A 23,349-nucleotide genomic window follows, 5' to 3' on the forward strand; every position below is an offset into this window, starting at 1 on the left:
ACAACGTCGCGGGCACAGCTGATGCGAAATGATCAATAACGAAATGAACTGAATAGATTCAGGTGGGCAAAAGCTCTTAGAGTGCCTTCACATCAGGTTGCGCGGCTGCCGCGCGACTTTCATACTAAAAAGAGAAGCGCGGCTGTCATGCGACTTAATATGAAGCCGTCACATACTCTGCGGCCTAGCGCTGACACCCACATTTTCATGTGTGGCCCTTGGCCAAAAAAGTGTGACGACCGCTGCTTTAGATGATTTGATTTATAGCCAGTCTTCAAATATGCCCACTTATTATAAGTGAAATTTATTTCCTTATACGAAGATTCGAGCCATTCGGATATGCGGTTAGTTAGTACCTCGTCTACAGGCAGAGTGGGCGATGGCAGATATGTTACTTGTCGTTCGCTTCAACTTTGTTCGAGGTATGATACTCTGAAACAATTTGATTTTCAATTACGGGAAATCATCGACTTCGTATTAATGTAGGACAATACCTTGCACTGACAAGAGGCCAAAGAACCCGAAACCTGTCTGCAAGTGTGCCCGTTTCAATAATTGAGAATCGATTCCGGTAGTCGTATCGCCAAAAGTATATGCAAGAGTTACTACTGTGAAGAATCCCAAACGGACACCTGTCGGACATAATCCAACGCTATTCGTGGTATTAGCCAGGGGAGTAGTTGTTTTCTGATACGTGTCAGTCCATGAACCTACTGTGTAGGTAAGAGAAGACTGGCATGAACAAATTGTTCCTCTAGATGATTTGATGAGAATTTTCCGAGCCGGAAAAACGTTTCGTTTTTGCCGCCGCACACTTTTCCAGCAAAAATAATTTCACAACAGCTATGACTGGTGGATTCGAAAATGTTATTATTAACAGGTCATCTGGACCTCAACATTTTTCAAGTGTTTATTGGTCCTCTAACAACTCTTGAAGTATGCACTTAAATTGATATAGAAGGTAATTTCGTTTTGCAGTCCTACATTTTGAAAAAAGGCACTCCAGTTCATTATTTTCCCTCCTTTTATATGGATTGGACAAAATTTTCTGGGAAAAATGAATCAGTAGAAAAAAAATTGTTCAGTGACATCTCAGATCAAAAAATTCAACTGTGATCAATTTTTTTGGAGGCATCATGAATCTGTTATCTATGAAACACAGTCTGTTGATATCGATAATCTTCAAAAGCAAATTACAGCAGCTTACTGGTCAGTCTAGATGAAAAATTCAAAAATAGCAGAGGAAAGTTTAGGAATAGACTTTATCACTCTTCAGAGAAACAATGATAATTTGAGCGGTCCATATTGTCTCCAGTAACTGATGGAGATACCGTGAAGCGAGAGGCGGTCCAATAATTTTCTTGTTAAAATTATGTAGTTATTATCGTGGACCATCATGTGATAGTGTATAATATTTCCATTCGACACTGAATATTTCCCAAATAATGATTTCTACATTTCATCCTGAGGCCACTAGCTGCAAGAATTTTTCGTTCATTAATACTCTCTTTCAATAAGACATTTTTATTGAAAACGAGTAACTTTTTCGTCATGTTCATCAGATCTACTTTGAATCAGGAACTTGTGAGCCAATTATCGTTGCCAGCACGGTAATATCTCTCCCAATCAAACCGCTTTTAATTTTATAATGCGCTTCATTATAATACCAAATTTCTTTTCACTAGTTTTCCATTCTTTGGCGGTTTTCCTTTCAGTTAGTAATCCAAATTATCTCAAATCCTTTTAGGATAAGGAGAATTCCCATAACGTAGAAGAATGTGAGGATCAAAGTTTGAAACTCTTAATAAGATAAAGCTAAGGTACTTACTGAATGAAATGTATTTCTGAGTTGCGGCATCAATCTCCACAAATCCACTCAAATTCAACTTTTTATACGGTATAGGAATACTGTTTTCCAGTGTTCAGATTGATAAAGCTGGCACTGTTACTCTTTCATCTCTTGATGTTATATAGGATGAATTCATGCAAAAAATTGTGTATATATTTTGAACTGAACACAACACCACAACTCACAAACTCATTCTTCTGAAGATAACTCCAGGACAAGCCACTTTTTTCAAGGACAAAACACAAGTACCTACTACAGGAGAATCCTTATTATATCCATTTCGGAGATATTAATCTTTCTGGAGAAAACCGATGTCCGGATTTTTTAGCATTGAATTGAACCTGGTCACTTTAACACCAATTAGAAATCGTTTCTAGATCCTCAATAAGATATGCAACCTTCTGCTGCCGGTGGAGATGTAATCTGCAGCCATTGTCCTGGAATCCATTTGGAATGACGAGACAAGTATGCCATCGTCAGCACTTCAACCTTCAGGCTCGTAACTGAAAAGACATACAACAAATCATCACAAAATAATCTTCTGCAACCTTCATGCTACTACTGGGGGTCCAATTGAACGCCAACACTGAAGACAAGCCAACTCAAGTCAGAACTTGTTGATAACACAACATTTTGGAAAATTTACTTCGGCTGAACCGCTTTGAACAAACCAACTAATCATTAGCGAAGCAGGTATCAGTTCAGTATCTGCAGGAGAGTGGCCTAACTTATTGTAGACCAAAATCAGTGACGAGGTTCATCGGTTCACGAATGAAGAAAATATTTCATATGACAGGATTTGAATTGCCTGGAATCATATAAAACACTCAGAATCTACGAGGAGAGAAGATGAATGAATGATGATTATTCAAATAAATATAGAATGGAAGATGTGTTTTCATTAGTAGATTAGTTTTTGGTGAAAGAGCTTTAGGGATTTCAACTCTTCCGTCTCAAAACAGAAGTTCTCAAAATTGTTTTGTGTGAATATAAAGAAGGAGAAAGCCAAGAAACATTTTTCCCAGAAATCAATAAATAAGTTTGTAATGAGTTCTAGTGAAATTGTGGAGGTAGCAAGAGATCAGGGATTTGACATCAGGGCCGGCCTGAATCATCCAGATGCCCCAGATGAAATTGAAATCAAATTATACATGATAGCATAGACCAGTGGTCGCCAGTTCTGGTAGCTCTCACAACGATTCTAATTTAAAAAATGCAAACTGCAAAAATCAGAGAAGCTTACGAAAATTACTCAAAAAAATCTAATTGTCATAATATTAAACATAAACAGCGGCAATGTTGCGGTGAGCTATCTGCCGCTGACGCCATCAAGCTAGAATCGGCTAGAACCGACCAGCCGGACCAGCGCGTTAGTGTTCGAGAACGATCTGGATTGCTTTGAACGGGATAAATACGCACGGCGCGGCGACATTGCGCTTAGTTTAAAACTGAACGCGTAACCAACATCCAGCGGTTGGGTTAGTAGAGAACAACAAAAATAATATTATGCCATAATATTATTTTTGTTGTTGAAGGTAAAGACATACCACTTTCATTCGGAATGGGAAGAACAATACTTTTTTACAGAAGTTAAAGATGAAAATGTGTGTTCGTTATGTAATACTTCGGTCTCCGTTGCTAAAAAAGGAAATATTGAGAGACATCATAAAACTGTACATTCTAATTTTGAAAAATCATTCCCACTACATTTTGCCGCCAGAAAGGAGAAACTGAAACAGTTATAAAAGCAGTTAATTGGGCAACAATCAATATCTTTAAGAACAGTCGACAAAAATAAGGCTGCAACTGAAGCATCGTACCGTGTGTCCCAGTAAATTGCACAAAAAAAGAAACCTTATGAAGACGGGGAAATGATAAAACAGGCTTTTTTAGAAGCTGCTGATTCGTTATTTGCCAACTTTAGAAATAAAGACGAAATAGTTTCAGCTATTTTTGCAACTTATGCAACTTTCTGCTAATACAGTGATGAGACGTGTAGAAGTAATGAGCAATGATATTTTTTTACAGTTAAGAACTGACTTAGATAACTGTGTTTATTTTTCACTTCAACTGGATGAATCAACAGATGTCGTTGACACTGCCCAGATGGCCGTGTTCGTCAGGATGATTTTTACTGATTTTACGATTAGAGAAGATCTTTTAAAGTTCATTCCACTGAAAGGACACACTACTGGACATGAGTTGTTTTCTCATTTAAAAAATATTATTTCTTCCGAGAAAATTCCAATATCGAAAATGGAAGGTTTGACAACCGATGGCGCTCCAGCTATGGTGGGTTGTGATAAGGGTCTGGTGGCGTTATGTCGTAAAGATGAAACTTTTCCGCAATTTCTGTTATCACTGCATTATCCATCAGCAAGCATTATGTGGAAATTTCCTGAAACTAAACAACGTTATGAAACTGGTGGTAAAAATTGTGAACAAGATTAGAGCTCAAGCGTTACAAAGAAGATTATTCAGAACCTTGGCCGATGAATTTGACTGTCAATACAGGGACCTACTCCTTCACTCTGAAGTCCGATGGTTAAGTAGAGGACAGATGAGGAAACGTTTTAATGATGTCCTATCTGGCATAGTTCAATTTTTCAAACAACGCGATGAACCAACTCCGGAACTAGAAAATTCAATCTGGCTTACAGATTTTGGTTTTCTCGTGGACATTACAGAGAAATTAAACGAACTTAATTTGCAGCTTCAGGGGAGAGACAGAGAACTAGCGGAAATGATTTCTGATATAAAAGCATTTATCAAAAAGCTGGAGTTTTGGGAACAAAACCTAATTAACAGCGATGCCAAGCATTTTTCTATTCTTCCAGAAAAAATATCTCAAAATCCATTAGAACCCTATGACAACAAATATCATGTAGAAATAATTTCTACCCTGAAGAATAACTTCAAAAATCGTTTTAACGATTTCAATGAAATGGCTTTAGTAGCGCAGTTTGTTGTCTCACCCTTTATGGAAATTGATATCCAACAGTTTGCAACTTGTGTTATGCAGAACTTTGGCGAAGACATCGCTGCAACAGAAACGGAAGTCATTGAGTTTCAAAATGATTTAGCCTTAAAATCGTTAGTCTCAAGTACTGAATGTATCTGGCCTATTGTAAGTAAAGACAAATATTCAGTTCTATGCCGTGTTGCCTTGAAAGTGAAAGCATTATTCAGTTCAACCTATTTGTGTGAAGCTTCTTTTTCCAATATGAAGTTTATTAAGAACAAATATCGTAATCGACTCACAGATGAACATTTGGACAATTGTATCCGAATGGCTGTATCAAATTATACTGCAAACATTAAAAAAATTATCGATGAGTCTGAGTGTCAGCCTTCTCATTGAACGTGCTTTTTTATTTTTCAATGTTTATGTTCATGATAGTGCGTTACTTTTTTGTTGTCATTATTAACTATTTTTAAATCATACGTGACATACCGTTGTGGCTGGATAAAAGTTTGTGTTTATTTTTCAAACACCTTCGTTTGATAGGTAGGAATGTAGCTATGAACAAGTACGTACTAGTAATATTAGTTATTTTGTTATTAGTTTATTATTAGTACCTATGTATCATGTATTACCAGTTAAATAGTAAAATAAATACATATAATGATAAATTAACTGTGGCTTATTTCATTTACGTTGCGTTACGTGGCTTCCGTGTGGGTAGCTCGCTATTTATTCCAAAATTAACAAAGTAGCTCAACACATTGAAGAGGTTGGCGACCACTGGCCTAGAGCATTATGATACAGTTACAAGGTGAGAATCTGGTTCATTGATTCCTTTCATGACAGAGGCACCTTGATATTTTCAGTGTCAATATTTTCCTATTTTCATTCGAGTTTGAAAGCTGTCGATTTTTTATGTTTTTTTGACGTGTCGCAGGTGCAAGTGATTAGCTTCTTCAGAGGTTCATACATGTCATCTCCGATTACATTGTAGAGCATATTTCATGTTGATTCAAGTAGTTTGATGTGCTAATTCATGTACCTGGATTAGGCAAATTGTCGATAACATTGTTTTGGTTGGTTTTCGGGTTATGCCGTGGTCTTCTTCGGTTACAATCTTCAAACGTTCCAACTACAACTGCATCAGTCATCTCCAGTGTCAATAAAATTCGTTGACTCTTTTCTACCTGCCGTCATGATGTTTGTTATTCTTGAAATTCCTAGAAAGGGATTCCATGTTCAGTTGTGGTTCACAGGTTCTTGATCTCTGTGAAAATATCCACGTGTTTGTGGATCTTTATTGCATTCCGTACCTGTCGTCTATGGTATCCCTAGATGGGGGCGATGGGTTCCGTGTTTCCAAACAGAATACTGTGGTTTCCTTCAGTGAGTGCGTGTTATGCCACAGCCGACTTGTCCATATGGCCTAGTCTGCAGTTCATTCCTCTTGTTCCCCTTGTTCCCATTTTTTAGTGGTTCCGATGTATGCCTACCTTCCCACAAGTGCACGGTATGCGATATACCACTGCTGCTGATAGCGGGTCCCTTTTGTCTGGGGCTTTGTTGTATCTTCTTGGTGGGTTTGAAAACCGTTTCAATGTTGTGTTTGCCTAAGAGTTTTCCAATTCCGTCTGTGACTCTAGGGATTCATAGCTTCTGAGCCTCCTCACCGTTTTGAACCGTGAAACTCTTCAGTTTCATGGCCTTGTTGATCTCGAGTACACACAAGGTCACTTGAAGATATTTCAGTTCTTCCTCCAGATGTTCTGGTCCACATATTCTTTGAGACCGTTCAGTTACAGTAGAGATGACTCTTCTTTTTTTGAATACAAAGGTGGTTTGATAGTGCGTGCAGGTTCCTATCTATGCGCGTGGGTTTTCGGAACACTTCGTGGGTCAGTCTAGCACGACATCGTTCTATGAATGCTATCCGCTGGTCCTCTCCAGTCTAAATGGTGAACTTGATGCTGGAGTGTTGAGCGTTCAACTGGTCTAGAAAAAGGTTTAGAGCGCCCGTTCCATGTATCTAGTTGACGAAGGTGTCATCCGTGGAAAGCCGCGAAATCCTTAGCCATCTTGATATATTTACTGATTTTACTCGAGGTCAATGGATAATAATTTCCATGAATGTCTTGAAATTGGTGGACTACTCTACTAATTCGAAGATTTCTTTTCATGTTTTGATGTCTTCAAAATAATGATCTAAGAAATCGAATGAAAACTCGAAATTCCATTTCAATATCCTCAATTACCATACCTTCACTGCCTACATGAAAAAATCCCATGAAACATTTCTGAAACAGGTAGTAAATACTTGTCAGTGGTATTTTCCTTCTTAGGAATCACACGTTGAAAGGTAATACCTCGGTAATCCTCAGCTCGCACAAGTTTCGACTTCTGAGGGTTGTCGTTCGTAAGGGTGCGACAGCTGGTTAACGAAAAAACAGATTTTTTCCAAACAGATATGATACTGAAGAAAAAAGAATTGAACAATAAAGATTTTGGTCGAATTTTGTTCCTACATTATTCAACATCTCAGGAGTTATAGCTCGGCATTCAGTGGTGTTGAATCTGGTGATCGTGCTGGCCATTCAATTGGACATCTTCTGCCCATCCATTGTCCTTCAAAATTATTATTCAAACAATTTCGAACCTGCTGGGCATAATTGGGTGGTGCACCGTCTTGTTGAAAATGGATAAATTCATCTTGACATCTTGGATCCTGTTCAATTATTTCAACTATACGAGGTTGTAATGCCTCTTCAAGAAGTTGTAAATAAGAATCACCGGTTAAATTTCCATCAATGAATGATGTTGGGTATGTATAACGGCAATTGTGGCGGTTCACACAACCATTTAAATAAAATGAGCTTTCGTCCGAAAAACAGATGTTATGAAGCAGCTCGGGATTTTGCATTAATCTCTCACTCATGCCCTCACAAAACTCCTGTCTTCGGTCAAAATCATCCTCATTGAGTTCATGAACAAGTTTAATTTTGTAAGGATGGAATTTGTGATTTTTAAGGATTCTCCATGCACTCATATGGCTTATTCCGGCCATTGCTGATAAACCTCTGCTACTTAACCTGGGATTGGCGATGACTTGATCAATCACTCCTATCGCATTATCGTCATTCACTACCCTTCTCTGAACATTTCTTTTCTTATTTAAAACCGAACCTGTCTCCCTGAATTTTGTGACCAAATCCAGAGCGTGATTTCTGCTTAGGTGTTTACCAGGGTTTTGCTCGTTAAATAAAATTGATGTCCTATTAGCATTTTGGTCATGCCAAAAAATAAAGCAATAACTGAAACCCTTTCAGCAGTAGTATAAGGCATTTTTAAACAAATAACAATACACGACCCGTTCAAACAAAACAATCAAACGATGTACTAATGAAAACTGGAAGAAGAGGAGTGGGTATTGATTTAAAAAAGAAGATTTTATTCAACAGAAAACTGATAGGAAGAACTGCTCGGATTTTTTTTTATTCAGGCATACAAGTTACCGAGTGGTCTGCCTAATGTATTATTAACATGGCAACTTTAACTTCAAATTATCTCGAAAACTAATCGTTACAAAAATTTTCTTTTAAAAGAGTTGTAAAGGTATTCGAAAGACCTTTGAAACAAGGTGACACTCGACCTACTTTCCCTACCTAAATAAGGGTCGTCGGACGCACCCCTCCGAGGGGGTGCGTACTACAAAAAATCTGATTAGTCTGAAAGGTGTCTCCCTTCAATTAAAAATCGACGTGTCCGAGCTTTTTTGAAGATCTTACTTTTTATATTCAAAAACGGCTCTGTTAAGTTTTCGTTGCTACACACTGTATTGTACTATTCATTAGAGATACGAACTGTCTGATATATCGTTATCAGAGAACAATTTTCCAATCCATATCGATCGAACTTTACGCAAAAGAAATTCACCTCTTCCTGTAAATAAAATGCAATTTAATTTTGTTTCAGTTGAAATTGTACTGACGGATCCTGTGGGAGAAGCCATTTCCGAAATGAACTCGAACTCCACTGCATGGAGGAGTTTGGTGAACGTTTCGTTGTTCTCATTGTCAATTCTAGCAACGCATTTGATGTGAAAGAGTCCCAGTGACGCAACGGAATAGATTATCCTGAGGAAATTACAAGATGGTTGGACGACCGTTTCTATTTTCTAAATCTTTTTTATGTAGAAAAGGTGCTGCTGTACTTATATTTAAATCTATAGGTGACTGCATGTACAGAGTGGGGCTGTTTTTCAATCGAATTATTGAATAGTACTTTTATAGTGTTCTGGAACGGAAATATGGCATATTTTTGATATTATTTGGGACTCATGCTCGACAAACTAGTGGAGTGTGTCAATTTGGAATGATTTCTATTATGAATTTTCATTTTTACTAACCGAACAGATTCTTGGCGGATTTGAAAATTGTTTTTTCAACAAAATAAAAAACATGGATCAATTAATGACTATTCATTAAATATATGATGGAATCGGCCGATACTTGATGAAAATCCATAACTAACGTATTCCAAAAACACTTTATTGTGAGATTTTCACTAAATTGTTTTACAAAAACGCAACACGTGTTTCGCCATACAATGGCTTCATCTGGCGTGTCTTTTCCGCCAGATGAAGCCATTGTATGGCGAAACACGTGTTGCGTTTTTGTAAAACAATTTAGTGAAAATCTCACAATAAAGTGTTTTTGGAATACGTTATTCATTAAATATTTCGAGATCATGGAGAAATCAAGTCAATCAAGTATTGTAACAAGCAGAGTTTGAGCTGAATGAGTGGGGTTGTGGTGAAATACTGCGATTTATTTTTTCAAATTGAAATTTGAAGCTAAAACCCTTCTTTCGATTTCAAAAACTGTTTCTGAAATAGTACCTTATTTCAATATTTTTGTACTCTTCAAAATCCCAACAGTTTAGAATTGATCTGTCTATTTTTTTTTAATATACTTTATTGTCTGAAGAATAAATTCTTATTGACAAAGCCTTGTGCGAAATATAAATTACATATACATGAAATCACAAAAGTAAAATCACTAAAAGTAGGTTATAACATGAACTGAAAAGAGACATGTAAATAATAAAAAACGTTCAGGATATAAGAACATGGTCAACAAAATGTAAATAAATCAATTTAAACTAAATTGAATGAAATGAAATCAATAAAATACCGTGGATATTACAGTTAGTCTTCTCAATTAAAATTATCATCATAGAATTCTGCTAAGCTATAATAAGGTCTCCCAGAGAGCAAGTCTTTCAACTCTTTCTTAAGAGCTCTAAGGTCATTTATGGTTCTTATAGCTTGAGGAAGGTGATTGAACATTTTAAGACCGTTGTAAATAATGGAATCTTTAACTAGCGACGAAGAAGGCAGCGGTAATTTAAAGCTGAATCTTTGCCTGGTTTGATACATTGGCGCGTCCAAGTTGTTAAACAATACCCTATTTTTGAAGACAAGGCAGATTGTCTCGTATATAAATAGGGAGACCACAGTTAGGATTTTGTTAGAGGCAAAAAGAGGTCGACAAGGGTCCCTAGGCTTGGCTTTGCATATGCATCGTATTGCACGTTTTTGTATTAGTAATACTGATTAAAGGCATGTGGTAGAACATACACCCCAAAAGCAAATACCATAACGGAGGTGTGGTTCAAAAAGGGAATGATAAACCATTCTAGCTTCTGCAGATCCGAGCTCAAATGCAGTTACTCGTATGGCATAACATCCAGAGGAGAGCTCTAATAATAATTATATAATAATGATCATTTACCTCAAATGTGCAATCAAAGAGTACAATAGAAAAAAAACATCAAATGGTAAATAAATACAACAAGGCAGTGGTAGTGAGGGTAGAAATAACCTATAAGTAAATATCCTGAAGTGGCATGAGATCATCATAAAATATTTTTTTATGAGAACAGACAAAAGTAAAATCGATGCAAATAACTAGCCTAATCAGGGATCTGTTCAAAGTAAAGAAAATTAATCACAGTTAATAATTTAATGTTGGAAAATTCTATATTGTACTGTGAAAGTAAGTTCTTTGGATGACCTACACATCTTTACAGAGTTACCTTTTTGAAATTGATTGCTTTCTTTCATTCCCAAGAATATAAAGTTTGTTTCATAGGCTTTTGAAAAATGCAAATCCAACCTACCGTTTTCTGAATTAAACCTTCTGTGTGTCTGTGGAGTAGAGAGGGTTTGCAGGCCCACAGCACTTAGCCACATGTGACCCATTGTACATCCTCCCGAGGAGTTGTCCTCCTAGGTCATCGTCCATCCCGTCCTTTCCAGGAAGGTGGACTACAAGACACCTCCTTTATATCGGCAGGTGTAGGCCAAGACTCGCCGAACACACACTTTCTTATTGACGATAACTTCGGACACTCGCATATGGCATGCCTGACAGTTTCATCTGTTCACACATCATGCACATATGTGTGTCGACCTGCCCCAAAATATGGAGGTGTTTCCTTAGTTGACAGTGGCCAGTTCCCACTGTTAAGCGTAGGTTTTTCCTGGCCATCGCCAGATATTTCTTCGGCCCTAGCTTCCCAGGATCGCCCAGGGTAATCCTGGCAAGACTGCTTCCTTTGATTCCATCCCATCTCTTTAGGGACTGAGCATGGGTGTGACGTTTGGCTAGTTCCGCAATTGTCGAAGTTATCAGGCCGTAGGTGACACTGGGTCCTAAAATTCTTAGTCCAGCCGCTTCCTTGGCTGAAGAGTTCGGCAATGCGATTACATTCACTCCTGTCGTGCCCTTTAACCCACCTCAGGATAATGTTATTATCTACTGAGGCTTTGGCTAGCTTGGTGATACTAGCCCTTAGGTAACAACGTTGTCTGTTTGGACCACGCTGGTATTTCTCCCATTCCACACTCAATCCTTATGTTTAGTGATCTGGAGTAAACTCCACATCCTGAACCTTCTTTAGATTTTGAACTATCTGTATATATGCGTATTGCATTCGTATCACCTGCCTGTGTTCTGTTTTATTTTTGTTTTATAGGGTTCATTAAACACAAACCTGGGTTCAATTGCATCACTCGCTGCCTGCAGCAGAGGTTGTGCAGTAAGCGCTTCTTGCCATAGACTTAGCCTCAATTGACCTATTCCTACTTCAGGGTTCACACCAGCCCTGCTCAATCGTAGCATTGCCATTAACGTAACCTCCTTAACGTACAGGTCCAGAGGGGTCAGACCAGTAATCAATTCCATTGCTGCGGTTGGTGTTGTTCTCATGACTCCTGTGATGTTTAAACAAGCCAATCGCTGTATTTGATATAATTTTTGGTTGGACGTTGCTTGTAGAACTTCCGTTCCCCATGCAATGGCTCCGTACTTCAACATAGGTCTTATTATTGTAGTGTAGATCCAGGTGACCACACGGGGTAAAAGACCCCATGAATTTAACCATATTAGACTGTAATTACATCAAACTGTTTTAATGAATATTCAATTTTTTTCATGAAAAATACAGTTGATTCGTTCATCAATAAAAAACTGAAGTTTCAAAAAAAAAAAGCAAAGTATTGGAGATGCCTTGAAATCCATAATAATTTACATAATTCTCTGGAAAATAAAAAAAAAATCATGACTGAAACTAAGACAGAGATATATAAATCGATAAATATCGTAATATTATAATGATAAAAAATAAGCTTCATTGTCCGAAGGGCTACTTTTACTGACAAAGCAAAATTTGCAAAGAAGGAGTTTAATGAGTGACAATAAGAAACACATCAAGATAAGAAATATAAAACACATTTAAACATATTCCAGCACCAGTAGTAGTATATTAATATGTATAATATATTGATATGAAAATACGCATATATGTTCAGACACCTAGTTGAAGTTATCATCAGAAAATCTTGCAAAGTATAATAGCGCCTATCAAAAAGAAAACCTTTGACAGCTCTCTGAACTCATTATTGTTCATTGCTAATGATTATATACATTAGAACCATTGCTCATTACTAAATTTCCAATTGAGGTGGATAAGGAGATTCAAATTGTTACATGAAGGCATGCGAGAAAATTTCTGATGTATTTTCATCCAAAAAACAAACTTTTTCTTCCATGAAAATCGCATACAACGACGAAGTTTCGTTCGACACTAAAAGCAATTCCATATCTCAAATGGATCTTCACAAATGAATGCATAACATTCAGACGAGAGTTTTTCTTGCAGCAAGGGAGTGTGGTAGTAAAATTTGAAATTTTCGTCAGGAATCTTGAGCAAATGGCATTGTGAGAGGCTACAATATGGATTTCAAGCCATAATATTGTAATGCATTCTGCAAAGTGACTTCACTCTTCATTTCAATAGTTTCTGAGTAGTTGATGTGCAAGGAGGAATAGGGTGGGGCCTGGTACTGAACCTTGTGGTACCCCGTGATGTAGATGAAGTAGATGGTGTACAAAGCATTTGTGAGTAATTCCCTCAGTCCATTTATGATTTAGCGGCTTGATCAACTGATTTCTTTGAAGTTGATGAATTCCTTCAAATATTTTTCCTAGATTGACTGTTGCACGTAGGTACCTCAATAAGTCTTGATTTCAGAATGATGAAAATCATTTTTTGGGGGGGTCCAATAGATTTTATTCCATAACCAATATTCAGTTTAACGAGAGGGGAAAAACTTTGATGAGATTTAGTTCTAGAACACGTCCTTTGTTGATATTGCTTCCGTGAAAATATATTGTTTTTTATGTTAATTTTTGTCTAGATGTGATCTGGAGTAACAGCGCCACTCTGTATTTTCGAAATATTTTCCATTCGCTCAAATTATTGCATACAACGCTTTCATACTTGTAAGTATTCATTTTTTAATGTGCTCAATGATAACCCGTTATATTACCGGTAGATTTAAATATAAATCTTGGTGGGTGGGTTTTGTAATCGTTGACCGACTTCTCAATTCCGACTTCAGCACTAATTGAATGCAAATTTGATTTTTCAATTGACTACAAAAAATTTTTGAATGATTTATGATACAAAGTCAGAATGGAGAAGTATTTCGTCGATTATATCACCAGCCCTAAATATATATTTTGCTATATAACAATAATGTAAGGAAATTGTTCATTTTGAGCTTTCATGGCCTTTCCACAGCAACTGAAATTATGTACGTTAGAAAAAATAATTGTGAGCTCCTTCTCATTTGGAATTCAATTAAAATCATATTATATTAAGTCCCATTTTCAGTCCCTATGGAAAATTCTACAAATTTGTATTATCTTCAAGAAAAACTGACAGCGTAGGTACTTGTGGAATTTTGAACTCTCAAAATTATTTTTGGGGGTGAAAAATAGAAGCAAGACAACAAAATAAGAAATTAACAGAAATATTTTCTTGGTTTTTCATTTCTCCAACTTTATACAAACGTATCCTATATTTTTCTGTATAAATATGGAGAAAAAGGCAGCCAAAAATTTTTTCCAGAGACCGATAAATGAGTAGACATGTAATGAGTTCAAGTGAAATTGTGAAGGTAGCAGAGCTCAGGGATTCAAACTCAGGGCCGGCCTAAATCATTCACGTGCCCGATTTCTACAGTTTTTCTAATTTTTACAATTTTCAAAATAATATAATCTCGTATGTTATCGAAATGAAAGAGATCATTATATTTCATCACAGAAAATATTCATAATGAAGAAATATCAAAACATTTTTCAACCCAAGTATAAAAATAGCAGATATAAATTAAATCTTGAACATGTCATTGTATAATCTTTAGCCGCAAACACATTCCTCCAGCATTTTCTTATTTCACAAATCAAGTCCCACCTGATGATGTTACGGAAATGAAAGACTTGAGTTAACTTCGGTTCATTCATTTTTGTTTTTGCCCTTCATATCAGCCACTCTTAAAGTCTCTCAAAATGCTTAGATGCACCTCACTGATATCACTAAAAATTCTATATTACTCTGTGGTAAAAACTCATCATGAATACGTACTCTCCGTATGGAACCCGTTATATACAAGCCACATCTATATGTTAGAACAAGTTCAGATGAAATTTCCAAGATTGGTCGCATTTATTTCTAAAATTACGCCTGAGGACTACATATACTAGTGGAGAGTATTGGATCCTCCGGGAGAAGAAAATTTCAAGAGCAGATAGTTGTTGGTTCACAGATGGACCAAAAACACCTTCCGGTTCTGGTGCAGATCTTTCTAGTCGCAGACCCAGAGATATCAACCTGCCTAGGAATATATGCGACTGTATTTCAAGCGGAAATATATGCTATTGAATTGTGTGCGGAAAGATTGGTAGAATCTAACCTCACACACAAGTCAATGAAAATTTTCTCGGACAGTCAACTGGCGTTGGAAGCTCTTGGCTCCTACCGAGCAATGTCCGAATTGGTAGCAAATTTCCGAAAACGACTCTCCACGATAGGAAGACTCAACAGATTGTCTCTGATCTGGATTCCCAGCCATACTGACCTGGAAAGCAATGAGGCTGCTGACTCCCTTGCAAAGGAGGGTATTGCAAGCAGCTTCATTGCTTCAGTAAAATATATTTTTCTTCAGAAAACAGTCACTATATAACAAAAACGTTAAAGAAATAACATATTTTGTTTCTAAAATGAATATGTAATGTATTTACAAGAAACGCTCAATATTCATGCTCTGCATGATATTCTGTACCCTGCCCAAAACACCACACGTGTCACAATAAGGCCTTGGCGGAGGTTTTTCTTTTGGTTCTTCAACTACGTGTACATCACTAATCACTTCATCGTCACCTTGAGTGGGACAATCTTCAGTTTCGTGAAGATCAAGCTCCTCACAGATACCACAGTACATTCTTGGCGCAGGTTGTCTGAATTTTGGTTTGAAACCAAGTGGAGCGAGTTCATCTGCAGCAGAAGAGTTATATCCCAACTCCAAAATTTCGATTCGTGCTTTTTGCTCTTCATTTATTTCTGCATATCCACTATGTTGGAGTCAAGGAATGCGACTTGATCTTCGATCAATAACTTCTTCTCCAGCAGCTGCTTGTAATCATTCTTTGATTTAGTATGTGTCGAGTTTAGTTCTGTTGATTCCACTACTACATTTGTTATTTTTCCTTGCGACGAAACATTCTTCAATTCCTCTCTTAGTTTACCCAGCTCTTGGTTTTGCACATCAAGCTTTCCTTCCTCTTCTTCAAGTTTTGATAATGCATCATCAAGAGTCTTCTGTAATTCTTGAACTTTGATGGAATCTTTATTCGATTGTTCAGAGATCCGCTTCATTTGATATTCTGAGTTAGAGACAGCCTTGACTTTTTTCTCAAGCTCAGTTCTCAGGATCTCCGACGTCTTCTCAAGATTCTCCCTATCATGTACAAGTTCCTGAAGCTCTTCATCTTTCTGTCTCATATCGAGTTCGTATTCTTTTTCACTTGATTTCAAAATCGTATCTTTTTCTTCTAGTTGTTTGGCAACATTATCCAACTTTTCACCAATTTCTTTTGAAGTTGAAGTGTGTAATTCTATTTCAGTATTGCGTTGTTCCTTTTGCTTTGATAGTTCAAGAACGGTGTTTTAAGAATCACTCAGTTGTTTACGAATTTCTTCCTGGGTTGTTTAGAGATTCTCTTTGGCATTTTCTTCTTCAATTTGGATTTGAGCTAGATATTGTTTCAGTTTGACTCTGCCAACTCATGACTTTTTTCAATATCTGATTTTTTCAACTCATTGTTGAGAAAAAGTTGGTAGTAAATTGCCAAAAACGACTCTTCTCGATAGGATGGATGGTCTGGATTCTTGGCCACACTAGCCTGGAAGACAATGAGGCTATTGAGTCCCTTGCAAAGGAGGGTGCTGGAAGTAGCTTCATCGAACCAGAACCTGTCACTGGCATTGCTTTAGGTTTTGCCAAACAAACATTGAACACCTGGATGGCAAGAAAATTTAAAGACTTTCAGCAGAATCTTCCAGGAATGGTTTTCTAACATGCCTCCTCACAGATCTGAATCATCATATACAGAGACGCGGACTATCGGAAGACAGTATGTGTTGCCTCTGTTTGGAAAATTATGGAACAGCAGAGCATATACTTCGTGCTTTAGAGTTTGGTACAACCACGCCTCTACCATCCGACCTGAAAGATCAGTCACCATATAAACTGACGGCTTCGTCAAGAAGCTGAGTTTATTTGGTCGAGTTTCAATAGGTGTGAGCCACAATAAACCTTTGCGGGTTGCGGTGGAGGGACGAATAGGTCCACTCACTTCTGACCTTGCCTAACCTAACCTAAAATATACAAATATCCATAACTGCATTCTCTCACGGATCTCCAAATGCTCCATAACAGAAAGGACAATAAAGACTTGAAGATATTCTTCAATATTATCAGTCTCAGAGGGTGGAAAATGTTGTTTCTGCTAATGTTTTTTGGATGCAAAATTAGCTCTGTGATATATTTCCACATATATATCTATTTGTTCCTTTATTGTGTTGTTTTTTCGAACATTGACTAATTTTATATTGTTTTCTCTGCGTGTTTTTTCAATTGTATTTTTGTATTGTTGCATAATGCCTTTCATTTATTTTGTATTTTCAATTGTATTGACTAGAATGGGTTCTGTACCTGTGAATGAATGGGTGAAATAAAATAATATGATTTAAGAATTGTGTACACACAAAACACAGTAGAATTTTAATCTGGATATGGAGCTCATGATTTTTTTTCAGCAACAAAAACCTATATATTTCTAATTGAGAACCAGAAACAGGCGCTTTTAGCAGGGTACATTCCAATGTTTGCAGTTTTTTGAATGATCCTTAGAGAATATAAGAAATATCCATAATTCAGTCATAATTTTTGACAAAATTATGAATATTTTACGTGTTCTTATTGTACATACATTAAGTGTGATTTTATTATGACTATGTATGGTGGAATGCACAATTGAACCATTTTGTTTATTTTTCACAGAAAATATCTGCATCACATTTATGGTTGGGAAAAACATTCTATATTTGATTCAGAAACAAAAATCTAATTGAATGACCATTCACAACAGTACATTATGATTTGGAACGTAAGAAATTTTTGCAGTCAATTGGTATTCTACGAAAGACGGAGCTCAGAGAATCCTTGAAAGAGATTTTTTTTCAAACCTGCTATTCACCTCTTTCAAAATTATTATTCAACTGATCTATTCGAATACATCTACCAGATATACCAAGAAACTGGCCCAGTGAAATCCATTGTCATATATCATTTGAAATCAAATGATCACCAATTGTTCAAATATGTAATTATTGATGTAGGAAACTGTAAGACAACAATTTAGATCTAATATTCAAGTATGTTTTTAAGTTAGATGCATAACCGTTCATATATCCACTGCTATATATTTTACTACTAGTTATTGCCCGCAGCTTCGCCCACGTAGAATTTGTTTTGTCACATTAAGTTTCGTGACAGACCATTTCAAACCAAAAATTACAATATATTTTTTTTGGGGGTGTGAATTCTTGATTCCCTTTCTAGATGCTTATTTACGCTATACAAATAACCTACCTGCATATTTCAAGACAACAGCTACTGATTCAAATTTTTACGTTAAAAATACATTAACTGAAAAAATATGCCAACTGCACTAAGTAACGAATAGCTTCGAGAATCGAAAGAAATTCGCAAAACTAACACAACCGTCAACGACGTCTGCCCTCACGCGTCTCCCCGCGTTCATAATGAGAGCTTTGAATTTTTCAATCTTCAGAAAATTGAAAATTATGTTTAGAAATTTCAGGAGAAATATTTTGGTACATTGGCACTGGTCACGTTTCCTGAATGCTCAACCAGAAATATCCATGGGGTCCAAATCTGGAAATCTTGAACACCACACCCCTCCCCCTTTCGATCCAACGATTATCAGAATGAAATCACACGGTGATCTGAATCTAATGGAATGATTCCTGTTTGTTTTTCCCAGCCATGAACAGTTGAAACAAGAGTTTGTCTATTTTGTTCAAGTCAATTTTTCATCTTCTCCATTATTATTTTCATTGTTTTTCGAAATCTCAACACACTAACTGTTTCATTGTTGCTGTTGAAATATATTCAGATAAATATACCTATACGATATATGTTTAATCGTTAGCATGATAAGACTTAGTGTTTGGAGGTGATTCATGTTTTATTCAAAATTATTTATAGACATGTTGATGATTTCAAAACAGCGGTCAATATATTTAAAACTGAATTTATTATATATGGAGACAGGTTATATATACAATCATATTATATAAAACAATCATTTTAACTAAAACTTGAAGGTTCACAGTTTCTCTTTGAATATTGGACTGAAGGACGGTTGTCAATTGCAACAAGGAAAGACAACCATCCGGTAGATCAAATGCGAAATGAGCAATATGTTCATTTGTTGAATCGATTATGTTTCTATTATTTTTTATGAACTGAAATTTATCTCCACATGAAAAATAACGAAGTTGTTCCTTGGATTTTTCAACTGTATTTTTTATTACTTAAAATACTTTTTACTGCTTGAATCTATAATTCATTTGAATCATTATTTGAAGATCTCACAAGTCTGTTCAACTGGTTGAACAATGAATAGTTCAGTAAAAATGAGGCACTCACCATCCAAAATGTGTATTGAAGAAACGTTAACACTATGGTACTAAGAGAAATTTCGAAGAAGAAATATGTATTGAGAAAAATTTGAAGAAATGAAACTGAAGGAGAATATTGTGAGTACTATTTTTCAGTATATGATTTCGAAAATAATTATCATCTATATTTGCATTTCATTACACCGTGTTCTAGGTATCTGTACCTATAGTTCAAGAAAAGTTTGATACTGACTCGAAAACTTGCTAGGAAAATTCAATTCTCGAGAGAAAAAATCCTCTTTCAATTTCTATCATAGCCGTTTCGAAGCTTTTGAAGGTTCAGTATATTTCCTCTTCGAAAAATTTTTAAACAGAATATAGAATAATTATGTAGTATTGTTCCATGTTTTAGTGTCTTACGAAACCATCTAATCAAACACCAAACATTTTCAATATGCTAAAATTCTACAAAAAATCAATATGAGAAAAAATTAGGTCTTTTAAATGAGCATTCATTTCAGAATTGGGTATTTTTTTCACCAATGGTAACTTGGAATAATACATATAATAATATAATAATACATATTATATTTGAGTACTGATCAGTCTCATAGCCACATACAGTATTTCCTCTATGAGACCCAGGTTGTTATATGTGCTGAAAAATAATTTGAAGCGGTGGCTCCAATTTCAACATCAACTTCAAGAGAATATGGTCCATTCTACGCTAGTCAAATCATCTAAAGAAACAATTCGTTCAGGCCGGTCTCAACTCCCTACACTGTAGATTAATAGACTGACACCTATCAGAAAACAACTACTCCTCTGGCTACAACCACGAAGGGCGTTGGATTATATCCGACAGGTGTCAGTGCAGGATTCTTCACTGAAGTTATTCCTGCATATGCTGTTGGCGATACAACTGTCGCAATAGATTCTCAATAATTGGAACATACTTGCAGACCGGTTTCGGGCTGTTTGGCCACTCGTCAGTGCGAGGTAGTGTCTACCATCAACATAAAGTCAATGATCTCCGATAATTGAGATTCGAATTCCTTCAGAGTATCATTCCTCTAACTAGGCTGAAGCGGACAACAAACAACAGATTTGTCATCGCCCCATCTGCCTGTGAACGAGGTAACCAACCACATATCTGAAATTTGTACAATTCCTCTCACACCTGTCGGATATAATCCAACGCCCTTCGTGGTATTAGCCAGGGGGAGTAGTTGTTTTCTGATACGTGTCAGTCCATTAACCTACTGTGTAGTTAAGGAAGACTGGCCTGAACGAATTGTTCTTTTAGATGATTTGATTTATAGACAACTCTCTATATGTGACAACTGGTAGTGATTACAGAACGATGCTTTCTGAGATTCACGTTTTTTCATTTCACAGATAAGGTCTGGGTGGTGCATTACTCTATCAATTAGAAGATAAAATTGAATAAAATTTCAATCCAAATCTTCCTTTGGTTCGTCTTCTGTGAGCACAGCAGTTAAGTGATTTGAATTATCTTCGATAATACTGATTAACATTTTATATCTTCAAGAAAAAGAGTTCTATCACTTTAACCTGGCAACATTATAAAAATAGATGATGGAGAATTTCTATAGTAGAATTGGTCGAATACTAAATTCATTCGTTTCTTAACATTATTACTCACTTTGGTTAGAAAACCACTTTTGTACAGCTGAATATTGGGATAAATAGCCTTGCAACGAAGATTTTCTCATACCAAGTATTCATCAATACGATTACATATTTTGATTTCTCTTCATATACTTTCATTGAAATAGCAGATTTTTTTTCTGACCCACCAGTTCCCTTACAGAATATTGGCGATATTGTATCCGTCACCTAGTACAATTTTGTGTCTTCTGATTCGTTTATTTTTGCGAACATTGGCTGAAAAGTTACTGAAAACCTTGGGATTTTTTTTTAGTAGTACAGGGTAATTCAAATTCGACACCCACCATTGGGATCTCCTGAACTACAGGAGATATGTCGAAGCTTGAATTGGGGCAAAGTTGCGTTTTTTGTGTCTAACAAAATACGGTATTGAAACTTGGATAATTTCGAATATTTCCAGAAATATCTGGAAAAAACTGAAAATCGGAATTTTCGTTTTTATTTTTTTCTAGCGTTATTTGACAACATAGCTCAAAACTAAAAACACATTCTCATTGATATTTTTTTCAGCTACACGTTTTTATGCTCAGATTCACTATCCGACGTTTCGTCTTCTGACAATCATCATCAACTTTATTTTCTACTGTTGGCACCATATTGTTTTTTCATATAGAAAAATATTACTTCTCATTTTGATTCAATTGATGTATAATTTGTTATGATCTGCCTGTCTGCAATCACAGGCATTAAAACTAGTTGTCAGAACTCGTTAAACATCATGAGCTTGCAAAAATACTTCAATTGATATGTCCTTATTCTCAAATGAAGAAAAACGAGATATTTTAGGAATAGTACGGAAAGAGCACAAATTTATTCTGAATCATATCCGGAAAGACAACAGCCGTATAGAACATTATTCGGAATATTGGATAAAGACTTGGCTGCGTTTCAAAAACCAAGAACAAGAACATGGAACAAAATACTAGAAATAACTCATTAGCCAAGGTGAAATGATTGTTCTTTCCATATTCAGAGAAGTATAATTATTTTTGCCTCTTTTTAAGATAAATGCAGATCCTTCCAAATTAACGCATCAAGTCTCGGTAGAAATGGATTTGCCTCAGACGAACGTTTATAGAGAATTAAAAAAAAAGGTTTGAAACGTTGTGAGATACATACTTTACAAAAACTACATCCAGGTGATACTGAGAGACGAATGGAATTTTGTAATTGGCTTTCGAAGAGGGTACAGACTGCTTGAAAAACATTATTTGGACCGACGACAGTACTTTTTCTAACTGTGGTGTTTTTAATAGAAATAATGAGCACATTCGAAGTGAAAATAATCCACGACAATTTAGAGAAGTCAGAAAACAAGTCCGGTTTCGTTTGAATGTGTGGGCTAGAATTTATAACGACCGAATACTTGTACCTCATTTCTTCTCTGATACTTTAAACGGGGAAATCTATCTTCGGTTCTTAAGAAACGAATTCGAAGAATATATGGATACGTTCCCCTTGTTAATTATAACAACCGCTGGTTTCTGTACAAAAAAACAATATGGCGCCACAAATAAAAAAAATAGTTGATGATGATAGCCAGAAGACGAAATGTCGAGCTATGTCGAGCTATGTTGTCAAATAACACTAGAAAAAAATAAAAACGAAAATTCCAATTTTCAGAATTTTCCAATTATTTTCCGAAATACTAGAAATTTTCCATGTTTCAGAATAGTATTTTGTGAAGCACAAAATAACGCAATTTTGTCCCAGTTTCAGCTTTGACGTATCTTCTATAGTTTAGGAGATCCCAATGATGGGGGTTGAATTTTAATTACCCTGTATATGACTTATTTCACCAACCTAAATCACTACTAGTTGAAATCTCGATAGCTGGGACATCTCGTTTCTCAAATTAGTTGACATTTAGATGAATGTGGGTCATCAATTGAGAATTCCGTCTCTTTTCAATTGAAATATTGTTTTGCAGCCACTTCACTTTGCAATATTCAAAGCATCAAGAATTGCAGCTATATTTTTAAGAATGATAAAAAACGAATATGATTCAATATCATCTTTCAAAATATGACTCTGTTTCATTACCGATATGTGGAAAGAGATAGCCCAAGAACTATATTCTCAACCTGTTCAGGTGTGATATTCTTGAAGATCCTTTTCCATAAATGAACAAGCAACTTTCTGAATTCATACAACTGTTTTCTTCATAGTATACGTATATTCTCTTGATAATTATATTGATTTGTTTGTGTTATTTTCAGTTAGTTTGTGA

The 23,349-nt window shown here is 36.0% G+C and overlaps 1 protein-coding gene across 1 annotated transcript in view; it reads left to right on the forward strand.

The window, feature by feature from the left end:
- LOC111510185 (uncharacterized) overlaps positions 1-9,308 on the forward strand; it is a 101,323-nt gene extending 92,015 nt beyond the window's left edge. Inside the window, exon 5 of the mRNA XM_074171451.1 lies at positions 8,784-9,308. Coding sequence (XP_074027552.1) covers positions 8,784-8,911 — 128 coding nt within the window. The 3' untranslated portion in view covers positions 8,912-9,308. The remainder of the gene's footprint in view (positions 1-8,783) is intronic.
- The last annotated feature ends 14,041 nt before the right edge of the window (positions 9,309-23,349 follow it).

This window comes from Leptinotarsa decemlineata, unplaced genomic scaffold (genome assembly GCF_025532065.1).
Source record: "Leptinotarsa decemlineata unplaced genomic scaffold, Ldec_3_MD MMD2_tig00000010_RagTag_RagTag, whole genome shotgun sequence".
Taxonomy (NCBI): Eukaryota; Metazoa; Arthropoda; class Insecta; order Coleoptera; family Chrysomelidae; genus Leptinotarsa; species Leptinotarsa decemlineata.